The sequence below is a fragment of the Styela clava genome, chromosome 7 (genome assembly GCF_964204865.1).
Source record: "Styela clava chromosome 7, kaStyClav1.hap1.2, whole genome shotgun sequence".
Classification (NCBI taxonomy): Eukaryota; Metazoa; Chordata; class Ascidiacea; order Stolidobranchia; family Styelidae; genus Styela; species Styela clava.
Genome location: NC_135256.1, coordinates 4,865,025 through 4,886,012, shown reverse-complemented (window position 1 = coordinate 4,886,012; position 20,988 = coordinate 4,865,025). Strand labels below are relative to the sequence as shown.

At 36.8% G+C, this 20,988-nt stretch overlaps 1 protein-coding gene across 3 annotated transcripts; it reads left to right on the top strand.

Moving 5' to 3' along the window:
* The first annotated feature begins 8,452 nt into the window (after positions 1–8,452).
* Positions 8,453–20,174, top strand: LOC120328822 (aquaporin-8-like). 3 transcript variants are annotated; one of them, XM_039395367.2, is made up of 7 exons: positions 8,453–8,580; positions 15,769–15,849; positions 16,122–16,280; positions 16,937–17,063; positions 17,799–17,986; positions 18,170–18,304; positions 18,984–20,174. In XM_039395367.2, exons 2-7 carry the CDS (start codon positions 15,836–15,838, stop codon positions 19,123–19,125), a joined length of 765 nt encoding a protein of 254 aa, XP_039251301.2. In that variant the 5' UTR covers positions 8,453–8,580; positions 15,769–15,835; the 3' UTR covers positions 19,126–20,174. The 3 variants fall into 3 exon arrangements, with proteins under 3 accessions (XP_039251301.2, XP_039251298.2, XP_039251299.2); XM_039395364.2 differs by lacking the exon at positions 8,453–8,580 and adding an exon at positions 12,533–12,684; XM_039395365.2 differs by lacking the exon at positions 8,453–8,580 and adding an exon at positions 15,063–15,182.
* Positions 20,175–20,988: the final 814 nt, after the last annotated feature.

Sequence of the window (20,988 nt, the reverse complement as noted above, 5' to 3'; positions counted from 1 at the left end):
ATCTGGTAATTTTATTTCCACATTTGATTCCGCTCCTTAACTGGTGAATTGACTATTTCTATATCCGACATGAATTGGCAACCGGACGAGAGGGTTCGTCGTCTTATCGACTTACCTCCCCCCGTAATACACATATAAAAAAATAAAAATAAACAAAAAATTAGGAAACCCATCCCTCTGCCGAATTAGTGAGTGATTGTATATATTCTAAAAATGCTGCAAACTGCGTTAAGAGAATGACTTGCAAAATTGCAGGTTTCGCTTTATTAAACAATTAATTTATTATTGGTTAGTGATCGCGTCTAAAATTGGAACGTGTATTATGTGTGTCACGTCGGTGTTTCACGAGAATCGTTCGCGCCATATTTGTCTCCATTTTTTAACTATTTTGAATAAATATAGAAGCACCGTTTTATTTCTCTTTATCTGTTACATGTTTTTTTTTTGTAATACGCAGAATAATAAATAAATAAATATGTCCTAAACTAAAAATAAGAGAGTGAGGGAGGTTTATTTTTATCGTCAGTTGGAAAACAAATAAATGCAAAAAACATAAATATAAGCAAATATTTTTCAGTACAGACTGGGCGGTGACTGACTATACGACCTTCGGTCATCAGAGTCGGACGCCACCCATTGTAGATGTTAAGGGTGTTAAAGCCTTCTAAGGGGCAGATAAAATGTTCATCTCACAATCCTATAAATTAGACTGGCGATCACAGTAACTCTTGGTCAGTATGCTCACCAACTTTTCATTTTAGAGGATGTATACATATTTTGCTATGAGTGATAAAACTATTTGTAACTTATAAAAATACTTTTAGATAGTTGGCTGCACTGCAATATCCATCACTTTCTTGATATCCAAATGCAATTAAATTCTAGTTAAAATTTAAGAGTGGTGTCACACCTCTAAATCAGAGGGGTAGAAGGGGTGGTCTTTGCAATTTTAGGGTTTGAAGCGGCTACGGCCCGCGGGACAAATTCGCCTTGTTCGGTAATTCAATCTTGCCTGCCCGATGCTGCCACAACCAAACTAAAACCAAATTTTGATGTTTTACCTAAAAAATTCACGGAATTTCTTGAGATTGCGATTAAATTTAGTTTTGGCATGGGGATTATTGTTTTCAACTTTTCCTTTTGTAACACAGTAAATATTGTTCATAAAATGTAACTTCTTACGTCACACTTACATGGCCTGCGGGTCTAGGTTGGCAGAAGTTTTGGCCCCTGGTCGAAAAATATTGCCCACCCCTGGTGCAGAGAAATCTCGGCTCTTAGCCAAGCGAATTTTTTTTCTAATTAGCGTGATATTTCATTTTGAGACTTATAAAGGTCTGTGCTTCGTCATGATGCATTGCAGAAGCCGATAGCTGACTAAACATATTTTATTTCTGTTTTCATTTTTTTCTGCCGTTTCGTATAAATCAGACACAGTAATTTTTATAGACGAATTTTCGACGTTACCTCAGTAGCCGATGTTATTGTAAAATTAGATTCAAGAATTTGGGCAAAGACTTCGCGCTTGAAAAAAAAAACAGAGAAAACTTGTTGTTACTTTGGTATGCCATCCCAGTGATTTTAGTTAGGGTTAGGTACTGGATTCTATGAGAATGTCTTTATGCGATTGTGATCACGCTAAAGATTTCTGTTTATGATTTATACGAAACGACAGAAAAAAGGCGCACCAGAAGTATATGTACCAATTTGGAGGTAACTAATTTTGTTCGCCTACTTTACATCAAGTTGTGTAAAAGGACTGAAACCTATGAATAGCAATACTTTGTACTCCTGTAGTGTGTGTACCAGGTTAGGGTTGGGCCATAATTTTATTCCGATTTCCCTTATTTCAGTTATATTACGAGTTCGGGGACTGTCTGTGTTATCCAAATGAATATACTCCTTGCCCATAGGTTTCAGTCGCAACACAACAAGTAAAGGAAGGCGAATAAAATTAGTTACCTCCATGTAGGTACACATACTTCTGTAGCGCCCTTTTCAATGCACACAATATAAGGTACTTAAACTGTACAAAAGCAAGAGTGCAAGTCCTTAAAAATAAAATGCTGCAAACTGCGTTAAATGAATGACTTGCAAAATTGTAGTTTTGCTTTATTAAACAATTAATTTATTGATGGTTAGTGATCGCGTCTAAAATTGGATTGCTCGGAAAATTGGAACGTGTATTATGTGTGTCACGTCGGTATTTCACGAGGATCGTGAAATCGCGCCATATTCGTTTTTTTTTTATCTACTATGAATAAATATAGACGCACCGTTTTTATTTACTCTTCATCTGCTATATGTTTTTTTTTGCAATACGCAGACTAATAAATAAATATGTCCTAAACTAAAAATAAGAGAGAGAGAGAAAGAGATGGTTTATTTTTTTGCCGGTTGGAAAACAAATAAATGCAAAAAAAATAATTATCAGCAAATATATTTCAGTGCAGACTGTGTGGTGACTGACTATACAACCCTACGGTCATCAGAGTCAGCGGCCGCCCAAATAGTACTTCCATCGATCTAAAAATTGAGCTTTCGTATTGGCGATTTTAGGGTGTAGAGAAATCTCGACTTTTAGCCAAGCGGATTTTATCCAGTTAGCGAATAGCGTGATATTTCACTTTGAAACTGTGTCTGTGGTCTGTGCTTTGTCATGATGCATTGCAGAAGCCGATAGCAGAAACTTATGATTACTTATGAAATAAACGGCATCTATTTTTGTTAGATCTTCGAGGCCGACATAATTTATTGGGCATAGGCGATAGTCTCAGAAGCAGAAAAGCCGATTAGATATTTTAACGACTGTACATCGTTGACATAAACAGGAGTGCGAGTTCTTAAGAAGAAAATGCTGTAAACTGCTCTAAATCAATGACTTGCAAATATGTAGGTTTTGCTTCACTAAACAATTAATTTATCATTGGTTACTGATTAACATCGCGTTTAAAATAGGATTGCTCGGGAAAATTGGAACGTGTGGTATGTGTGTCACGTCGGTATTTCACGAGGATCGTTCGCGCCAATTCCGCTTTCATTTTTCAACTATTTTGAATGAATATAGACGCACCGTTATTATTTCTCCTTATATGTTATATAGCTTTCTTTGTATTACTCAGATTGTAATAAATAAACAAATATGCCCTAAACTAAAAAGAAGAGAGAGAGAGAGGGGGTATTTTATTGTCAGTTAAAAAAGAAATAAATGCAAAAAAACATCACTATGAGCAAATATTTTCTAATACAGAGTGGGTGGTGACTGACTATACGACCTCACGGTCATCAGAGTCAGACGCCACCCGTATAGGATATCCGTCGTTCTAAAAATATGGAGCTTTCATACTTGTTAGGGCTGTTAAAGTCTTCTTAGGGACAGAAGTGCAAGGGAGTAATAAAATGTTTATCCCGCAATCCTATATCTTAGTCTGGCAATCAGAGGGCTAGGGGTGATTTTAGATTGCGATTTTAGGGTGTAGCGAAATCTCGGCTTTTAGCCAAGTAAATTTTTTCCAGTTAGCGAATAGCGTGATATTTCACTTTGAAACTGTGTTCGTGGTCTGTGCTTTGTCATGATGCATTACAGAAGCCGATAGCTTACTAAACATAACTTTTTTCTATTCTTCTTTTTTCTGTCGTTTTGTATAAAGCAGACACAAATAGGACTTTCATCGATCTGAAAACGTGCAAGGATGTAATAAAATGTTTATCCAACAAACCTATTCGCGTCAAGCGGCCACACTATACCCACAGCCGAGCGGATTCTCTGGATTTTGCAACTTATACATGTCAATGCTTCGTCACGATGCATTGCAGAAAGCCATAAATAACATGGCTTTTTTCCGCAATTTTTTTTGCCGTTTCTTATAAATGTCTGGCTTTGCATGTAAATTAGTTGCAGTCAAATCGGTACTCCTGGAGTATGCGTGGGTGTACCAGGTTGGAGTCAGGCCATAATTTCGGGTACAAATACTACGGGTGTCACTTGGCTAGTCCCAGAACTCGTAATAAAACTAAAATAAGGAAAATTGGAATAAAATTATTGTTAATCTAAGTTTAATTACTTTTTATGTTCTTGTTCTTTGCTATAAAAATCAGAAATATTTGCCTAATTTAGATTGATTTTTATATATACGTTTTGCACAAAGCAAGATTGGACAACTAAAATATATTCCTCAATTTATATACTTTTTGTTTTTTTGCTTTTTTATTGGTAAAAATTCCCAATATTCGCTTATATTTACATACATTTCTTTGGGGACTCTCGTAATGTGTGTACCAGGTTAAGGTTGGGCTATAATTTTTTACCGATTTTCCTTACTTTCGTTCTATTACTAGTCTGGGGACTGTCTGTGTTAGCCAAGTGAATATTCCCCCTGCCCATAGGTTTCAGTCCCTTTAAACACTATCAAGTGAAAATATCTCATTAACTTCATTGGTTTTCAAAACTAAATTAGGTTCAATCGTGGACAACGGGACTGAGCCTTTTTTAGCGGTATTCATATTTTGCAGCCATGTTAAAACACGTTCTTTCTAGACTCGAACGACCTTTTTTAGCGACCTATGCAATCAAAAGGTCGATTATCATACAGCTAATAATTGATTATCTTAAAGCGGTAATTTAATTTTAGCGCGAATGTTAGATGCGTGACCAGCGGCATTGTTTATCATGTAATTTGAATAAAAACACGCCATTTCTTGACCCGAGTGACTTCGCAATTTTTTTGGCTAATTATCAAACTTGTTATTTTTTTCAACACTGTAGACTTAAATATCTGCAAAAAACGGTCAGATCGTTTGTCTCGCCTCTCTAGCACGGTCGCGTGAATCCTAGACTATTTACATGGAAATATGTAACATAGACCAGGCCAAGTTATAGGAAAGCGATTGGAATCTGATAATTTGGATTTCATTTGATAGCATAGTCAACCGGAAATTGGTTGGGGGGGTTTGTATGATGACGTATAACGACGCTTACTCCTGCCCTTTTCTCCGAACTAGGCTAGATAAAAGCATTCAACCGGATATTGGGGGGGGGGGGGGGGGGGTTGTTTGATGACGTAATACATCGCTTACTCCTGCCATTTCCTCCGAACTAGGCTAGGTAAAAGTATTCAATCGGTTATTTGGAGGGGGGTTGTATGATGACGTAATACTACGCTTACACCTGCCATTTTCTCCGAACTAGGCTAGGTAAAAGTATTCAATCGGTTATTTGGAGGGGGGTTGTATGATGACGTAATACTACGCTTACACCTGTCATTTCCTCCGAACTAGGCTAGGTAAAAATATTCAACCGGTTATTTGGAGGGGGGTTGTATGATGACGTAATACATCGCTTACTCCTGCCATTTCCTCCGAACTAGGCTAGGTAAAAATATTCAACCGGTTATTTGGAGGGGGGTTGTATGATGACGTAATACTACGCTTACACCTGCCATTTCCTCCGAACTAGGCTAGGTAAATATAGCCACAGTTATCTAACAATATCCCGAAGAAACTCTCTTCAGCAGACAGGGGCAAAGTACGGCCCGTGTGCCAAATCCGGCCCGTTGGGTGATTCAATCTGGCCCGCCTGATGCTGCCATAACCGAATTAAAACCGAATTTTGATGTTTTAGTTGAAAATAATTTGTTAAGATTGCGGTCAAATTCAGTTTTCGCACGAAGCTTATTGTTTTCCACTGTTGCTTTTGTAACCCTGTAAATATTGTTCATGAAAAGAAACGTTTTACGTCACACTTACATGGCCGGCCAGTCTGGGTAGGCAAAATTTTTAGCCCCTGGTTCAAAAACTTTGCGCACCCCTGCGTTACAGACTTGCTTCGCTGTCGAAATTACCTGAAGTTTACAAGTTCGCATTTTTTTCTATCTCGGTTATTTCATTCGGTGAAAGGATTATTGACAGCAAGCCAAGAAAAGTTTTCAGTAACTCGTTTAAGAATGAAGTAAAATGGTGTTGGAAAATGTGTCACACTGCAAATGTTGCACAATTACATTCCCCATAAGGCTAGGCCTATGAATTACCAGTCTCAGACCACGGCAAGAGAAATTTATAATTACGAAATTTAGGCTTTTGCAGGACTTCCGCAGAGTTCTATATTGTAACTTCAACTTCCGGTTCCGGAAAAGCTGTTTCAGACATTCTTGGCGTAAGCTACGGCGGACAAAAAAGAATACATTTATTTCGCCCAGTGTTACGTCATAGCGGCTTGTTGAATTGACGAGGACACGCCCAGCGCAGAAGATTCGGCTATTACACGCCATTATTGAAGCACGATTGATGGTATTCCCGAAGAATGTGAACCAAGATGGCGGACGCCGCAACGTAGTATGTGTACCGGGTTAGGGTTGGACCATAATTTTATTCCAATTATTACGACTTGACTAGTCCCCGAACTCGTAATATAACTAAAATAGGGAAAACTGGAATAAAATTATAACCTAACTTGTTACACATACTACGTTCTTGGTTCACATACTTTTGGAGTGCCAGATTGAATATAAGCTTACTGTAGAAAACGCTCGTTCTCCTGCTATACGCGATCGCTTTACCGTGTATGTGTGTATCGCATGGAAGTATATGGCGGCTTTAATAATTAAAGTCCTTTGCCTCAGACAGTTTAGAGCAATTATTAATAGTATAGTACAGTGTTCTTCAACCGGGTTGACGGTATATTCAAGTGTATACCGGATCATAAGTAGGGTATACAACTGAGAAAAGTTATATGAAGAGTGTACAGCCTAATTCAAGGACTAAACTCTAATATAATAAATTATAAAATAATCAATTGGAGACAACAATGTAAGCGCGGCGCACATGAAATATGAATTTCATTTACGCAAAGAACCGACTTTAGCACATTGTTACATCACAAATTATATAGATAATGCAGGCACAGTAGCCAACTAGATTGCATTGTGATATTGCAGTATCGTCAATTTTAGTTTTTTTACAATCTGTGCTTGAAATTTAACGTGTATTGAAGCCTTAACAAATGGTATTTGTGAGGTATACAAAGTCCTTGAAAAATTGTGAATGGTATAACACGGTAAAAAGGTTGAAGAACACTGGTATAGCATGAAGCAGGAGTGGGCAAATTTTTTTAGTATAACAGCCGCATGCAGCAAGTCAGAATTATGTAAGAGCCGCATAATTTTTGAAAGTAATAATAGTAGAATACCGTGAGCTGAAAAGAACTTTACACAAACGTATAACAACAATATTGCAAAGTATATATTGCAAGGCCATATCAGAAGTAGTTGACTTGTGCGTTTTCATCCTATCAGCTACAACACGGGTTTCCAAGAGTCTTTAGGGTTGAAAAAAGCAGATACATGAAAAGGCTTTTTTTACACTTCGGAAGGGGGGGGGGGGGGGTGTCCGACCCAAAAATTCTTAAAGAACTCCAAACATAATAAAGACTAAGAATTTTTATGTTAAAGCCATGGATTGCATGTGATTCAAATCATAACATATAAATATATGGTGCGAGCATCAATAAAATATGCACTAAATCCAGAGCAGGCTATGTTTTAGTATTAAACTTTACTGTACCAGTAAGAACGATTATATCATATACTATTTTGTTTATTTTTGAATTTTTGTTGAAATATAGAAATGGAGAATTTTCCCGCCAAAGATGTTGTTCTTATATTTTACTAAAAAAGGCCTAAAATAAATTTTTAAACTTTCAAAGTTTTGACATGTTTGTCTGGATCCTCATTAGGAGTTTTACACGCCTTATAAAACGTAGTGTTTGGAGTGAACAGAATGTGAATGTTTCAACCGCATTGCGACATGTACCTCAAACGCCATCTCGCGGAACGTGCTTATATATATATTGGGACAAACGCGTGAGCAGTGCTGTAGAGTCGGGGAAAAATTGCATTCCAGCCGGACTGAAAAAAATTTGAAATCCTCCTACAACTCTAAACTCCGATAGTAGCAAATTTCGATAAAGGAAATTGTTGGCGCGTTTAGCATCATAAAAACCAGGGGTGTGCAACCTGCGGCCCGCGAGCCAAATGAGGACCCTAAGGATAAATTGTGCGGCCCGCGGAAAAGGGCCAAATATGAATAATGTAAGGCCAACAAAACGAGTATTTAGATTATTCTGGTACTTGCGAGTAATACCAATCCCTTCGCGTTGCAAATCCTTTGCCTGATACCAATTTATTATCTATGCCTATGACGTCACAATGCCATAATAGCTAGCTTGTGCGAAGCGATCAACGCATGTCATAAGATCAATAATCAAAATTTCTGTGCATGCAACTACTAGGAAGCCTATTCCAAATAATGGTGCGGCCCGTGGTTTCACCCAGTTATTTGTATCTGGCAATCTTGTATTGAAGGTAGTACTCCCCTGATATAAACTGCTGCTATTCAGCGTATAAGCGTGGATATAAGGAAATGAATTCTATAGTACATATTTTCGTATATCTTTTTACAGATTTAATTAGTAGATTTATTTAAAGTTACTAAATTTTGTACTCCAAAAGACTTCCGCTATTTCTCGACTTCCGAATCGCACAAGACAAAGAGTCAAAGGTCAACTAAACTCGAACAAAATAGAAGGTGAGTCAAGTTTTTTTGCTCTTTGCAGTTTTCAGACTAAAAGTGTTTTGTCAATTTGGAAAGTGCAAAATACTGCAAACGGCTCTGCGAAGACTAGAAATTATGGCTCAACACTGTACAAACTCATTAGGATAAGATAGAATGAGTTTATTTCGACCACATAATCAGCATAAAAGACGATTAAATGATTGATAAAAACAAATAAATAAAAACTGATTATGAAATCACTAAACATATAATAGTCGATATTGTACGTAGAATCCAATGCGAATTATGAGATAAGAACTGAAAAAGTGATTTCCGAAGCTATGATTTTTAAGTATTCCTTTCTCAGAAGAAATAATTCCATTTGTACAGAATCCTAATAATACAAAATGTTTATTGTGGAAATGATTTTTTCAAGTAGAATGCAGACTTTCTTTCTGGCTGTTTGCGAGAATGGGGTTTTGCGAGAAAGGTCGTTTGCGAGAATTTAAATAACGGTATGACGGTTACAAACTTTCGCGGACTCAGACCATACTTTGGCACATTTTTTCTCATGCAGTATGCGTGATTGTATTTCAAGTTTATGAGCGAAATCTGCGATCTACTTTAATATATTATCGTTCAGAGTACAGAAGGGCGTTTACTGCGAATCTAATCACAATATAATATTATATGTTGGTTTCCTCCAGCCTATATAAAAAGTAGAGAATGCTTTCCGTGATCTGAGTGAATTTCTTTATAACTATCAATCAGACAAAAGTCAGTTTTCATTTTTATATCAATAATTACCCGATTCCCATAAGTGTTTATTGCATAAACATATCGAGTTTCTTAATTTCTTTGTCCTCAATGAGGCACTGGATAAGCTCATAATATTGATCTGTACAAGCGTTCGAATCAAGGCTATGTTTCGAAATCTTGATCGATATATTGAATTATGGGTAAAATCAGTGATAAGAGGATATAATAAGTTAGAACTATTTCTACTATCTGCAAGAATCACAAAAATCGAAGAATCAGAGGTAAAAAAGATATTCTCTGAGCAAAGTTAGGGGAACCACTAGGCCAAGGCCAATATCTACGTGCACTGACTCGGAAATAAAATAGATTCACCCTTCTGAGCAAAAGTCCCAAAGGTGAAATACTGAAATACCATGAGCTACTGATACTTTATAACAGCGAACCCCCCCCCCCCTCCCCAGGGGGGATCACAGAGCGGTTGGGGGAGGGAGGTGTCACGAGGTGGGTAAAATAGACTTTAATCCCCGTTCGTTCTATAGTTTCATTGCTACATCATATACCAATCATAATAACACTCAAAATACCATCACAATGATATACTGTCTCTAACAACAAATAAAAAGACTTTCATAGTGAATGCCCTGACTTACAAGTTCGGATTTTTCAGTAAGTTTTACATTTTTGTTAAGTAAAAAAATGCACCGGAAACGATTCACGAGAATCAGAGTACCAACAACCAAACCCGTTGTTAAAAAGAATATTTGCTCATTGCAAAGTCAGACTCACTTGAAACTGGAAGTTTCTTTTTTTGAGCGTTTGCGGGGTGATTTTTCGGCGCTTCCTTAATATGTGAACCAAGATGGCGGACACCGGTATATAGTGTGTGTACCAGGTTAGGGTTACGCCATAATTTTATTCCAATTTTTCTTATTTTAGTTCTATTACAAGTTCGGGGACTAGCCAAGTGACTCCCGTAGTATTAGTACCTGAAATTATGGCCTAACCCTAACCTGGTACACATACTATGTTCCGATGTCCGCCATCTTGGTTCACACACTACGGGTGTACCGATTTTCCAAGGGAACACCTATTATCAAAACCATCCATCGTGTTTAACCATCACTGCATCTAACTACAAAAGGACAGCTACCTGATTGACCCAAATAATAAGTTTGGCATTTCCAGTAAGTTATACGTTTTTGTTGAATAAATAAATGTACCGGAAACGACTGATGCATCCCACAACGCTTTTGTGGAAGTGAAACAACGCGAAGTTAAATTTTGCATGGCCCTTACATAACAAAACAACAATTATGCTCGTACCACGCTTGGCCGAACGATTTCGTAATCCTGGTTGTCCATACTCTGTTGACGGAGCATGAATAAAATGTTTCGTTTTTACATGGAAGAGCTCCCATTAACGCAAGTTTTTTAGAGTTGATGATAGTTATGAGCTCGCTAACATGGGCTTTTTAGTAGTTGGAGGCACAAAAAGCATTGTATCATAATTGACGTAGAAAATAAGTTGGACTCAGATAGAGGGTTTGTAACGCAAAAGGATTGAAATTAGAATTACTTGCGTAACCCCTGGACTGTACTGGCGGAACCTATAGGTTGACGCGAAACTACTGGTGTATAGATTCATCTCTCAAATATAGCTCTATGTTGTGGGTTAACCATATATACAGATTGCAGACAAGTTTGAATAGAATAGTCCAAAGTAAACCCACTGAGCACTAGGTAGAAAAGCTAGAGAAATGTAGCAGCGTTGAATACATAGCAGGCTTGATGTGGTCCGTTATCAAATGCCGCCGTAACCTTACAGCTAGCTCACATAGAGACTTGTTTTGAGCGACTGTGTGAAGCCAGTAAACAACGACGTTTATTCGAAGTCTCTTCCTACCTCGCGATTTTAACTTTTCACTTTATCAATATTGAAGCTTTCTCATTTAGGGGTACCCGATTGTAAGATTCTTAGTTTGCAGTTACTTACATTATGATTGGTTGAGTAAAACAAAGCCACGCCTCTCATGGTGCAAATCTTATAAATCATTGCTGACTCACTCTGACCTTGTAAAAGTTGAATATTGTTAATGTTTTTGAGTTTCGTTTGTATTGAAAATGGGGCTTCCAAATGTTCAAATTAATAAATAGATTTTTAAAGTTTAGTCAGACTAAAGCTGTTTCGCAAGAGAAATGACAGCTACGCTGTTTTTCACGCAGGAGATCAAAATAAAAAATCGAAATAAAATTACAATAAATTTTAATTGCATGAGGTTTACGCTTTGTGAAATTCATTCAGAATCGTTAGTTTTTCTGGTGGTATTGAAATAAACTTCTTTAGGTCTAGAGTTAAGCTGACAAATAATGAATGCTGGACCAGCGGTTCATAACCGCGAGCCCGTTCCCACCCAGGGGGCCACAAAGCAGTTGGGAGGGGAGGGGGGCACAATGCTAGGCGCAAAACTGATTTTACTTTTTTTTTTTTCTTCACAAGAAAACTCCCGGTTCTTCCTATAGTTTCATTGCTAGATGTAAACATGATTTTATCTTTTCCTTTACAAGGCTTTACAACTTCTCACTCTTCCTGGTTTCATTGCTTGATAAGGTTATTTCACAGGGTGTTTTCACTTTGTTAATCATGGATTGTTTGAATATAATGAGGTTTAGAATCAGACAATCATACGGGTCAGTGGGTTTCTTTTTACGTCAGGGCAGTCTGTCCTATTTGTGACGCCCCCGGCTAGAAGACCTACAATGTGTACCCAATACCACCACAGGCTAGGCCTTAACGCAAAACAAATCTAAAACGCTTGTAATGTACTATATTATCAGATCCAGCATTTGTTGGAAATTGATGCGACATCCTGCTATCGTTCAGTTGGCGGAAACATTATGGAATCAGCATCGCGTATCGTTGTGAATAATATGCGATGATATAATACAGTATATCCGGACGTATTGTGAGGCTTGTGCATCGCTCATGATATAATAGTAAAGTTGGTTTAATATCAGAAGTATTTTTTAGCTATATGGTGATTTATTAACATTTTTTGAGCAGTATAGAGTTCACATATAAGAAAATATTGAAGAGGTTTTCATCATATATGCTAAACCCTTTTTTGTCAGTGCCTTTCGTTTTTCTAAATCTATAAAGACGGTCAAAAATAGGATGTTGAATGATAGGGGAAAATAAGTTAAATACGGTTAGTTTTTTTTTTAAATGATATCGAATTAATTGTCGATGGTTCAAAAATGAAATAACATTTTAATTATAACTGTTGCAATGCGATGGTCAAAAAATCGAAGCAAAAAATTGGAAGTTTTTGAACATTGGGAGGCGGTAGCATTTATTGTCAACGGCGAAGCAAATGAGGGGTAATATACCTGTTTGTCTTTGTGTATGTTGATATTCGATTTTCAGACAGACTTATTGATGTCGCCTTGATTGTGTTATGTTACAAATTAGCAGCAAAATTAAGGTACGAGAAATATACAAGGGTCCTCGACCAATATTCTCTCGTTTATCCCTTCAGGAAATTTGAAAAATAAAATTTATTCCTAAATTTATTTAACATGTTATGGTGGTATAACGTTCGGAGTTGCCTTTTACAGTTTTATCATTTGAATGTTTATTTTACAATTCAATGGAATCAATGGACGTAAAAATGGAATGAAACCTATATGGGCTAACTAAAATAAGGAAAATCGGATTAAAATTATGGCCTAACCCTAACATGGTACACATACTACAGGAGTATCATAGTTTGTTAATGCGCTTGTCCAGACATTTCATAGGAAAAACGTCGTATACCGCATGTGGCATCATTTTATGAATGCATGTTCAAAGCAAGGCCAGTAAGGTTGTTATAAAGTGAACGAATTTTGAATAAATTCACAAGTACTCACTGATAATATTTAAAAAAGTGCATTATCGTCCTTAACACATATTTAACCGGCTGTATATAAATATTTGATCGGATATTACGGGCGCAAGAACTTAGAAAGTTCAAGTCAACTCGGTTAGGAAAACAGCGTATGGGCACTGGTTTTCAACCAGTGGGTGGGCTTCAGGTGGGCTACTAACTTATTCAAAATTGCAGGAGTTGTTGATAAATTCAGTTAAATTTGATTGTAGTAGCGATGAATGATGATGCTGTTTTTTGCTACAGAGCGGCAATCTTCAGTGTCCAGCTGTAATCATTAATGTGGAAGTGTCTATTTTAGCGAAAATTGCTGGCATTGAAATGCTTCTGCTATCGTAAACATACGTGGAATTGCAACCAATCATAATGTGCATGATTTTTCATAATATTTGTCCCAATCACATGTCTGTCAATATTTGAACATTCCCTTTACATTCGATATAGCAATAAACCCTACGAAAAATATGCAGTATTTGTTAACAATGACTAGCATTTCGCCATAATCCTATTCCATACAGTTGGTACAGTGGTTTTCAACTCTTTTCGTTAAGTACTCACTTCGCTTATTTCGGAACTCTTTTTTACCCCCTCATTTGGTACTACAGTAGTGTGTGTACCAGGTTAGGGTTAGGGTTAGGCGATAATTTCATTTCGATATTCCTCCTTTTAGTTCTATTGCGAGTTCGGAGACTATCTGTGTTGGCCAGGTGAACCCCTTACCCATAGGGTTCAGTCTCTTTACACAACTTGATGTAAAGTAGGCCAACAAAATTAGTTACCTTCATATTGGTACACATACGTCTAGAGCGCCCCTTATTTTGCATAAGAAGTACTTTCATCAATTTAATGGGTCATTCGCTAATCTTATGCGCAAGTCGCACTCCCACTTTTGTATAGTTTAAGTAGTTTATAATATGTGCATAAATAAGTATTATAGTCGTAATAAAACACTAAAGAATATCAGTAAAACTACAGCATATACAGATCAAAATTCTTCCCCTGGAAGCAATTTTTTCTTGATCGGAAAACGTGGTGTTAGTAGCAGAAAAAATGCTCAAGTCGAATCAATGCATCGAGATAGACCTTGGCTAGTATTCACGTATTCACGCTTTTCGTGTATCACGTCAGATTGAAACTGGCAACTTCTTTTATTATGTACGCTTATACACTTGAGCCTGATAGCTTGAAAATTAAATATTTGTAAAAATGTGCAACTGTAAAATTATACTAAATTTATCAATTTTTTAAAAGCAAAATATAGTAAATCACGAGATATAAATGCACACGGTCATCGGCAAACAATAGTTTTGCATTGTCACGATATGGTCGAGTTGGAAAAAAAATAATAGTGGTCATTCCTGGGTCTTTTATCAGTATTAAAAGCACGTTTAGTGGAGGATGAGCGACATGCTTCGAACGGATTTGTATATTGCACAGACGGGAATGAGGAGTAAATGTAATTGCTTTTAATCATCGATTCCAATCATCGGCAAACAATATTTCTGTATTGTCTCGATATGGTCGAGTTGTTAATAATAGTTGTTTTTTCTCAGTAATAAAAGTACTTTCAGTCAAAGCTTGATTGCATGATTTGAGCAGAATTGTATAAACAGATATGAATGTCGTAGCAGAACAGTATTTGTGACGGCAAAGCAGTTTGGAAATTAAACATTGCAATAAGCACTGTGAAAAATATACAGCACATGTTAATAACGACTAGCATTTTATTATGATACTATTTTATTCGGTCTATACCAATACATAGCACTGGAAAAAGTTGTCAATTGTTTCTTATTTTTACTGAAATTTAAAATTGTCAGCAACCTTCCCATTTTTAATTACATTTTCTTGAACATATTGTTTTATTTAAGTTATATATTATATTTATTGTTATTATCAAATCACAATGGCAACAAAATCTTCAGATAAAGAACCTTTGACTAAAGGACGGTAGGTGCTAAATGACACGTGACTGGTCACGTGGTTCAGGTCTATTCTGACCACATAATCTAACTTATTGAAATTCTAATTCTAAACCCAATTTTGTTACTTTACGTTGTAAGCGTAGCGAATAGTGTTGCAACATAAAACAAAGCCAATCTTATGATTGTAAAGGATGTTTTCTCAGAAAACAATTTGGAAATTTATTTCGAAAGCTATTTTTTTTTGGTGGGAATTTGAAATCATAGTTGCTTATAAAAAGTTTTTTAATGTTCTTTCGATTCAGAAAACCTTATTTTAAATTTTTACATTTCTTCATTTTGGATATTTACATTCCATCCACATATTTTCAACGTATTCTTTGAAAAAAAAAAACTTTCGCCTTACTATCTGTTATTTGTAGCTTATTGTTAGCTAGTTATTTTTGAGGTGAGGCGCGAGACTTGACTCATTTTAAAAATGGGCGGGGCCTAAAAAGTTTGAGAACCATTGCTCTATTTATTAAACCCTGGATGAGGTGGAGGGCGTGATGTTTTAACCCAATATAATATATTATGTAATTTCACTAATTTGTAACATTATCTTTGTTTTTCAGCACGCAATCAGATTTTGGAAGCATTAACGAAAATTCAGAAAATAAAAGTCAACATAAAGAAACAGAAATGACGCAAAATAAGTGAGATGAAAAACTTTATTCGCATAATTGACATGATACTCACTATCAATAGCAGATCTTATTGGAATTTTTCTATAATTCCCAATCTGTTGAATTAGACATTGGAACTTTGGGTGTCGCGGCTCGATAACCAGTTTTGGTTTGGTTTCTTCACCCACTAAAACCATGAACGATTTTTTTGCTGGTTTACCGGTTAATTTCACCCGGTTAGCGGTTAAAGTCATTTTCACAAAATTTACTGCCCTACTAATTATAATTTTTTTTTATTTTAGATATGAAAAATGGATTATGCCATTGTTTGCGGAGTTCTTTGGACAACTCATGTTTGCTTTTGTTCACTCCATGTCGGCTGGAAATGGGTTTGCAACAGCGTCTGCTATAACTGATGGAATATTTGTAACAATCATGGTCATTACGATTGGCCACATAAGGTATATACTTGTTGAATGCGAAGTACACATATCAGTCGTTTCACTATTTTCTTGTTGTTGTTGTTGTTGTTGAAAAAACGCAATTTCCTCAACGACCAAGGGAGAAATTGATTTTTGTACCTGAGGATGGCTGGAGCCTCATAGAACCGGCTCTCAATCAACGGGCCATGGCTCACTTCCGGGCCACAGAAAAAGTTGGGCCACCAATTTGTTGAAAATTGGAACGGTTATTGGAAAATTTAGTTTAATTTGTGTAACTATTTAGTTAGATTTTGATTGTAATAGCAATAAATGATGGATACTACTTTTCATTCTAATTATTGAGGTGAAAATGTCCAATTCAGCGAAAACAGCTGGATCTTTTGTGCAGAGCCCACGCCGCTGATGCAAAAAAGTGAGACTTGAGAAACCACCCCGCCACGTTTAAATAACAAATTGGTAATTAGCCAATTAGAGTTAGGATTTGAAATTCCATCGGAATCTGCATTCTTAACCATAAATTTTAATCTAACAGGAGGATTACTAAATATATATTTCATTTATTCGAAACGGTGCCGGGTGTGTTTTCTTAGCAGGGGCTTTGTACAAAAGGTCCCAATATATTAGTACTAACACGAAATTGCAATTTTCACAAAAATATTCAACTTTTTTTACAGTGGCGCTCACGTGAACTCAGCAGTGACTGTCGGAGTTGCGCTATCTGGCGGAATGAGTTTGATATTGTTTGTTCCTTATATTGTTGTTCAACTACTTGGGTCAATGGCTGGAGCTGGCTTGGCTTACGTGAGTATTGTAACGTAAAGTATATATAGATACACGACAATGACGGGATTCAAAACATTTGCAACGAACTCGCTAACGGCTGATTCCCTGATTTCAGAAAACAATGATAAAATGAAACATAAAAAATGCGCTCCGGAAGTATGTGTACCAAGATGGCGCACAATCTGAACCCTAGCCCGGTACACATACTTCAGGTGCTCTTAAAAATGACAAGAACGGGTTCGCTGGCAATTTAATAAACCGGATCTCTCCAATCCCGCCATTGGATACACCTTTTACACAACAATTTCAAATATATATTTATACTATATTGAATAAAGCCGAGTACTCTGACTTCTAAGCTTGCTTCAGTCATTTGACTCGACTCATTATCCTTCATACTTGTCCTAAGATAAAGCCATATAACTACCGTCAAAAACTGGGTCAACATTCTTTGGGCGTTTCTGGGTCAACATTTAAATTCTTAATTTTGATACACTCCTGATGGTGTTTGTATCTATTTTTAATATTCATCCGGAAAAAGTCGGAAAAACGTCCCAATCGGCAATCATATGACAAAACACAGCCTGTCAACCTTGTTATATAGACTTTCCTTTCTCTGGTATATAAGAATCCTAAGAAGAAGAAAATCCATAAAAAGGATGGAATAAAGAGTTCCAAAATAGACAAAAGTAGAGAAGAAATCAACGAAAAAAGTTGGGAACCACTGCTCTAATTTCTTCATTTTTATATCAGGTCTCGTTCGGAAGCGCTCAAGGGGCGTTTGGACTTGGCGCTGGTGTGACGGTAGGCCAAGGAGTTCTGTGCGAGGCCATGCTGACTATATTGCTCGTGTTTGCTGTATTGATGGGAGCAGTGGATCAAGGTTCGATTCTTGCGGCTTTCGGAATCGGTTTTACTATTATGATTGACATATTTGCAGGGTAAGTTCTTTGGTTTATTTATTAAATTCTTTCCGAATTAAGGAACGTCATTTCGAAAATCGGTGATTTGAAGTAGATATTATAGACCGACATATCCAGCTTGCTACATTCAACATACATTTAATTTGTCTCATTTCTATTTAATAGCAGTACGTTGACTTAATTATTACATTTTTCTTGCAGAAACAAAATCACTGGAGCATGCATGAATCCGTCTCTTAGTTTCGGTCCAGCGGTTGTATCTGGCAAATGGCAGAATTATTGGGTTTACTGGGTCGGACCGATATTGGGATCTTTGATTGCTGTGGCATTGTACAGGTAATTTCCTTTTTTATTCCGAGGGGGGAAAGGGGATAATACGGTTTGATGAAGCGCCTTTCTGAGAGCTAACAAACAAACAGACAAATACATATCAACATACTTACCGATCGAGATCGATAAGTGATAACCGTACCATCATGGTACCGTACTGATATTGCTGGTCATACCGACAGGCATGTTATACGTTTATGCGCCAGAAAACGCTATCGGGCGTTCGCCAGCGCAGACAAACGCAGCGCAACGAAACGTAGGCCACCGCAAACGAATAAAATAAAACAAACCAAAAAATACACTGCAGTGAGTTCGCACACTGTCGTGTTTACCGGTCTTAACGATTATCATTATGCCAACCCCGAGACGCGGTTAAATTAAATTCTTACATGATGAATTGAACGCTTCATTGGGGAATGCTTGAAAGCGCATTTATTAATTTTTATCATCAAAATGACTCGTTGAATTTTTTTTTTCGCCCCATCGTTAACTGCAAGGAGGATATCCATTTCTGTAATGAGTTACATGCATTCTATTGGACAACTATAGATCGTTTTGTTATTATGTTGTTGTTGTTAGCATTCTTCTTTTTTTTGTTTTTGTGAAAAAATCACTTGCATAGGAGTTCCGCAATATCTAATGACCACCCTGTCAATTTTTACTTATTTTTTATTCATATTTTCAGACTTTTACTGGGAAACCGAGAGAAACGTTTATTTTTCAACGATGGAGAAGGACCATTAGACGGGTCAGCAATGAAACGCAGGGAAGAAGCCGCTTCTTCAAATACCGGCTTCCAGGGTGACCCAGAGCAATCCCGGATGTAATTACTTCCGTGTTCGACTGAACTCTCAATTTTTAACACCATAGTTTCATAAACATCAACGACTCTTATTATCCACAAAATGTTTTACATACTCGTAAACTAAACTTTAATATCACAGATATTAAGTTGGTACTCCCGTAGTATGTGTACCAGGTTAGGTTTAGTCCGTAATTTTATTCCGATTTTCCTCATTTTAGTTCTATTACGAGTTCGGAGATTGTCTGTGTTAGCTAAGTGGGTATCCCCAATGGTGGGATTCAAATTTTTTGTCAGCAGGTTCCATCACACAAATGTAATATTTTTAGGCGGTTCTGTTACAAAAAGTCATGTAATGCTAACCGGTTCGCTGATCTCATAACATTTCGTGAGACGGTTCTATAGAACCGGTGCGAACCGGCAGAATCTCACTAATGGATATACCCCCTGCCCATGCGCTTCCGTCCCTTTACAAAACTTGATGTAAAGTAGGCGAACAAAATTAGTTACCTCCATATGGTACACACACTTCTTGAGCGCCAATAATTTTGCCATAACGGGAATTTGTCAAATGGTAGATATACCCAAAACAATTTGTAAGACATGGGTATATATTATACTGTGCTTCTCGGGCATTAATATTCAAGCCTTTCGCTCCGAGCAGAAATCACCGGTAAGAGCCTGGTTTTGGAAATGCCGTGATTTTTCCATTTGGCATTGCTGAATTGAATTAATTACACCCCCGGTGATTTCCTCAAAAGATAATTGGAGTCGATACGCCCTGCTTTGAGGAAGAAAGAAGAGAAAAAAAGATGAGAAAAAAAAGAGGAAAAAAAAGAGAAGAAAAAAGAGAGAAAAAAATGCTTTGAGGAATCAAATTGATTTTCGCGTTTTGTTCAAGTTGAAGATTTTTTATCCGGTTTTTAGTAATGTTCGTCACTTATTGGAGTTTTTATAATATATACTTGTCTCAGTTTGTAGGCGATACCTATATTTTCAATCTCAATTACGTTTAGTTTACAGATATCTCTATTGCTCATTTTTCTTCAAAATATATTCATACCAATGACAGTGTTCGCTGGTGTCAGGCTTTATTTTAAATAGGGCAAATATCGAATATGAAATTGCGCCAATGGCAATTGGCAGATTTCAGAAATGCTCCACCCCCCACTCGCAGTTTACCGACAGTTTTTGGTACTTCCGTAATATGTGCACCAGGTTAGGGTATCTTTATATTCCGATTTTCCTTATTTTAGTTTTATTACGAGTTCGGGGACTGTCTGTGTTAGCCAAGTAAATATACCCCCTGCTCATAGGTTTCAGTCCCTTTACACACCTCGATATAAAGTAGGCGAACAAAATTAGTTACCTCCATATTTGATACATACTTCTGGAGAGCCCAATTTTTACCGACTGTGGATAAAATTAGATACTTGTACGTTATTATTTAGATAAAACCGTTTCAATTATTCCCGATTTGAAATTATTTTATCGAAACATTTTAAGATTAGGTCTTTACGCGCTGTCAAAACGGTGCCCATGGCTGCCATAACCTAGATACGCCATAATATAAGCCAAAGCAAACATCAACAGTTGTGTCGCAATGTAAGAAACTTGCTCTTTCGTTCTAAAATGATGACATTTTCTAAGTTGCAGTCAACATTTAGGAGGTTATGAGAAGCCTAACTTTCATCGAACTGTATCTGAGCAAAAAAAAAATTATGAAACTCCGCAAGGAATCTACCTATTTGCTTGCAATGGCGGCGAGGGATTCTCCTGAATAAACCTGTTCCAGGGCACAGAAATATTGTTTTGCTGTTCTACAAAATTGAAGATTTTCCTCACATCTGCGTTGATTATGTAAGTTCCCATAAAACCTACCTTCCTG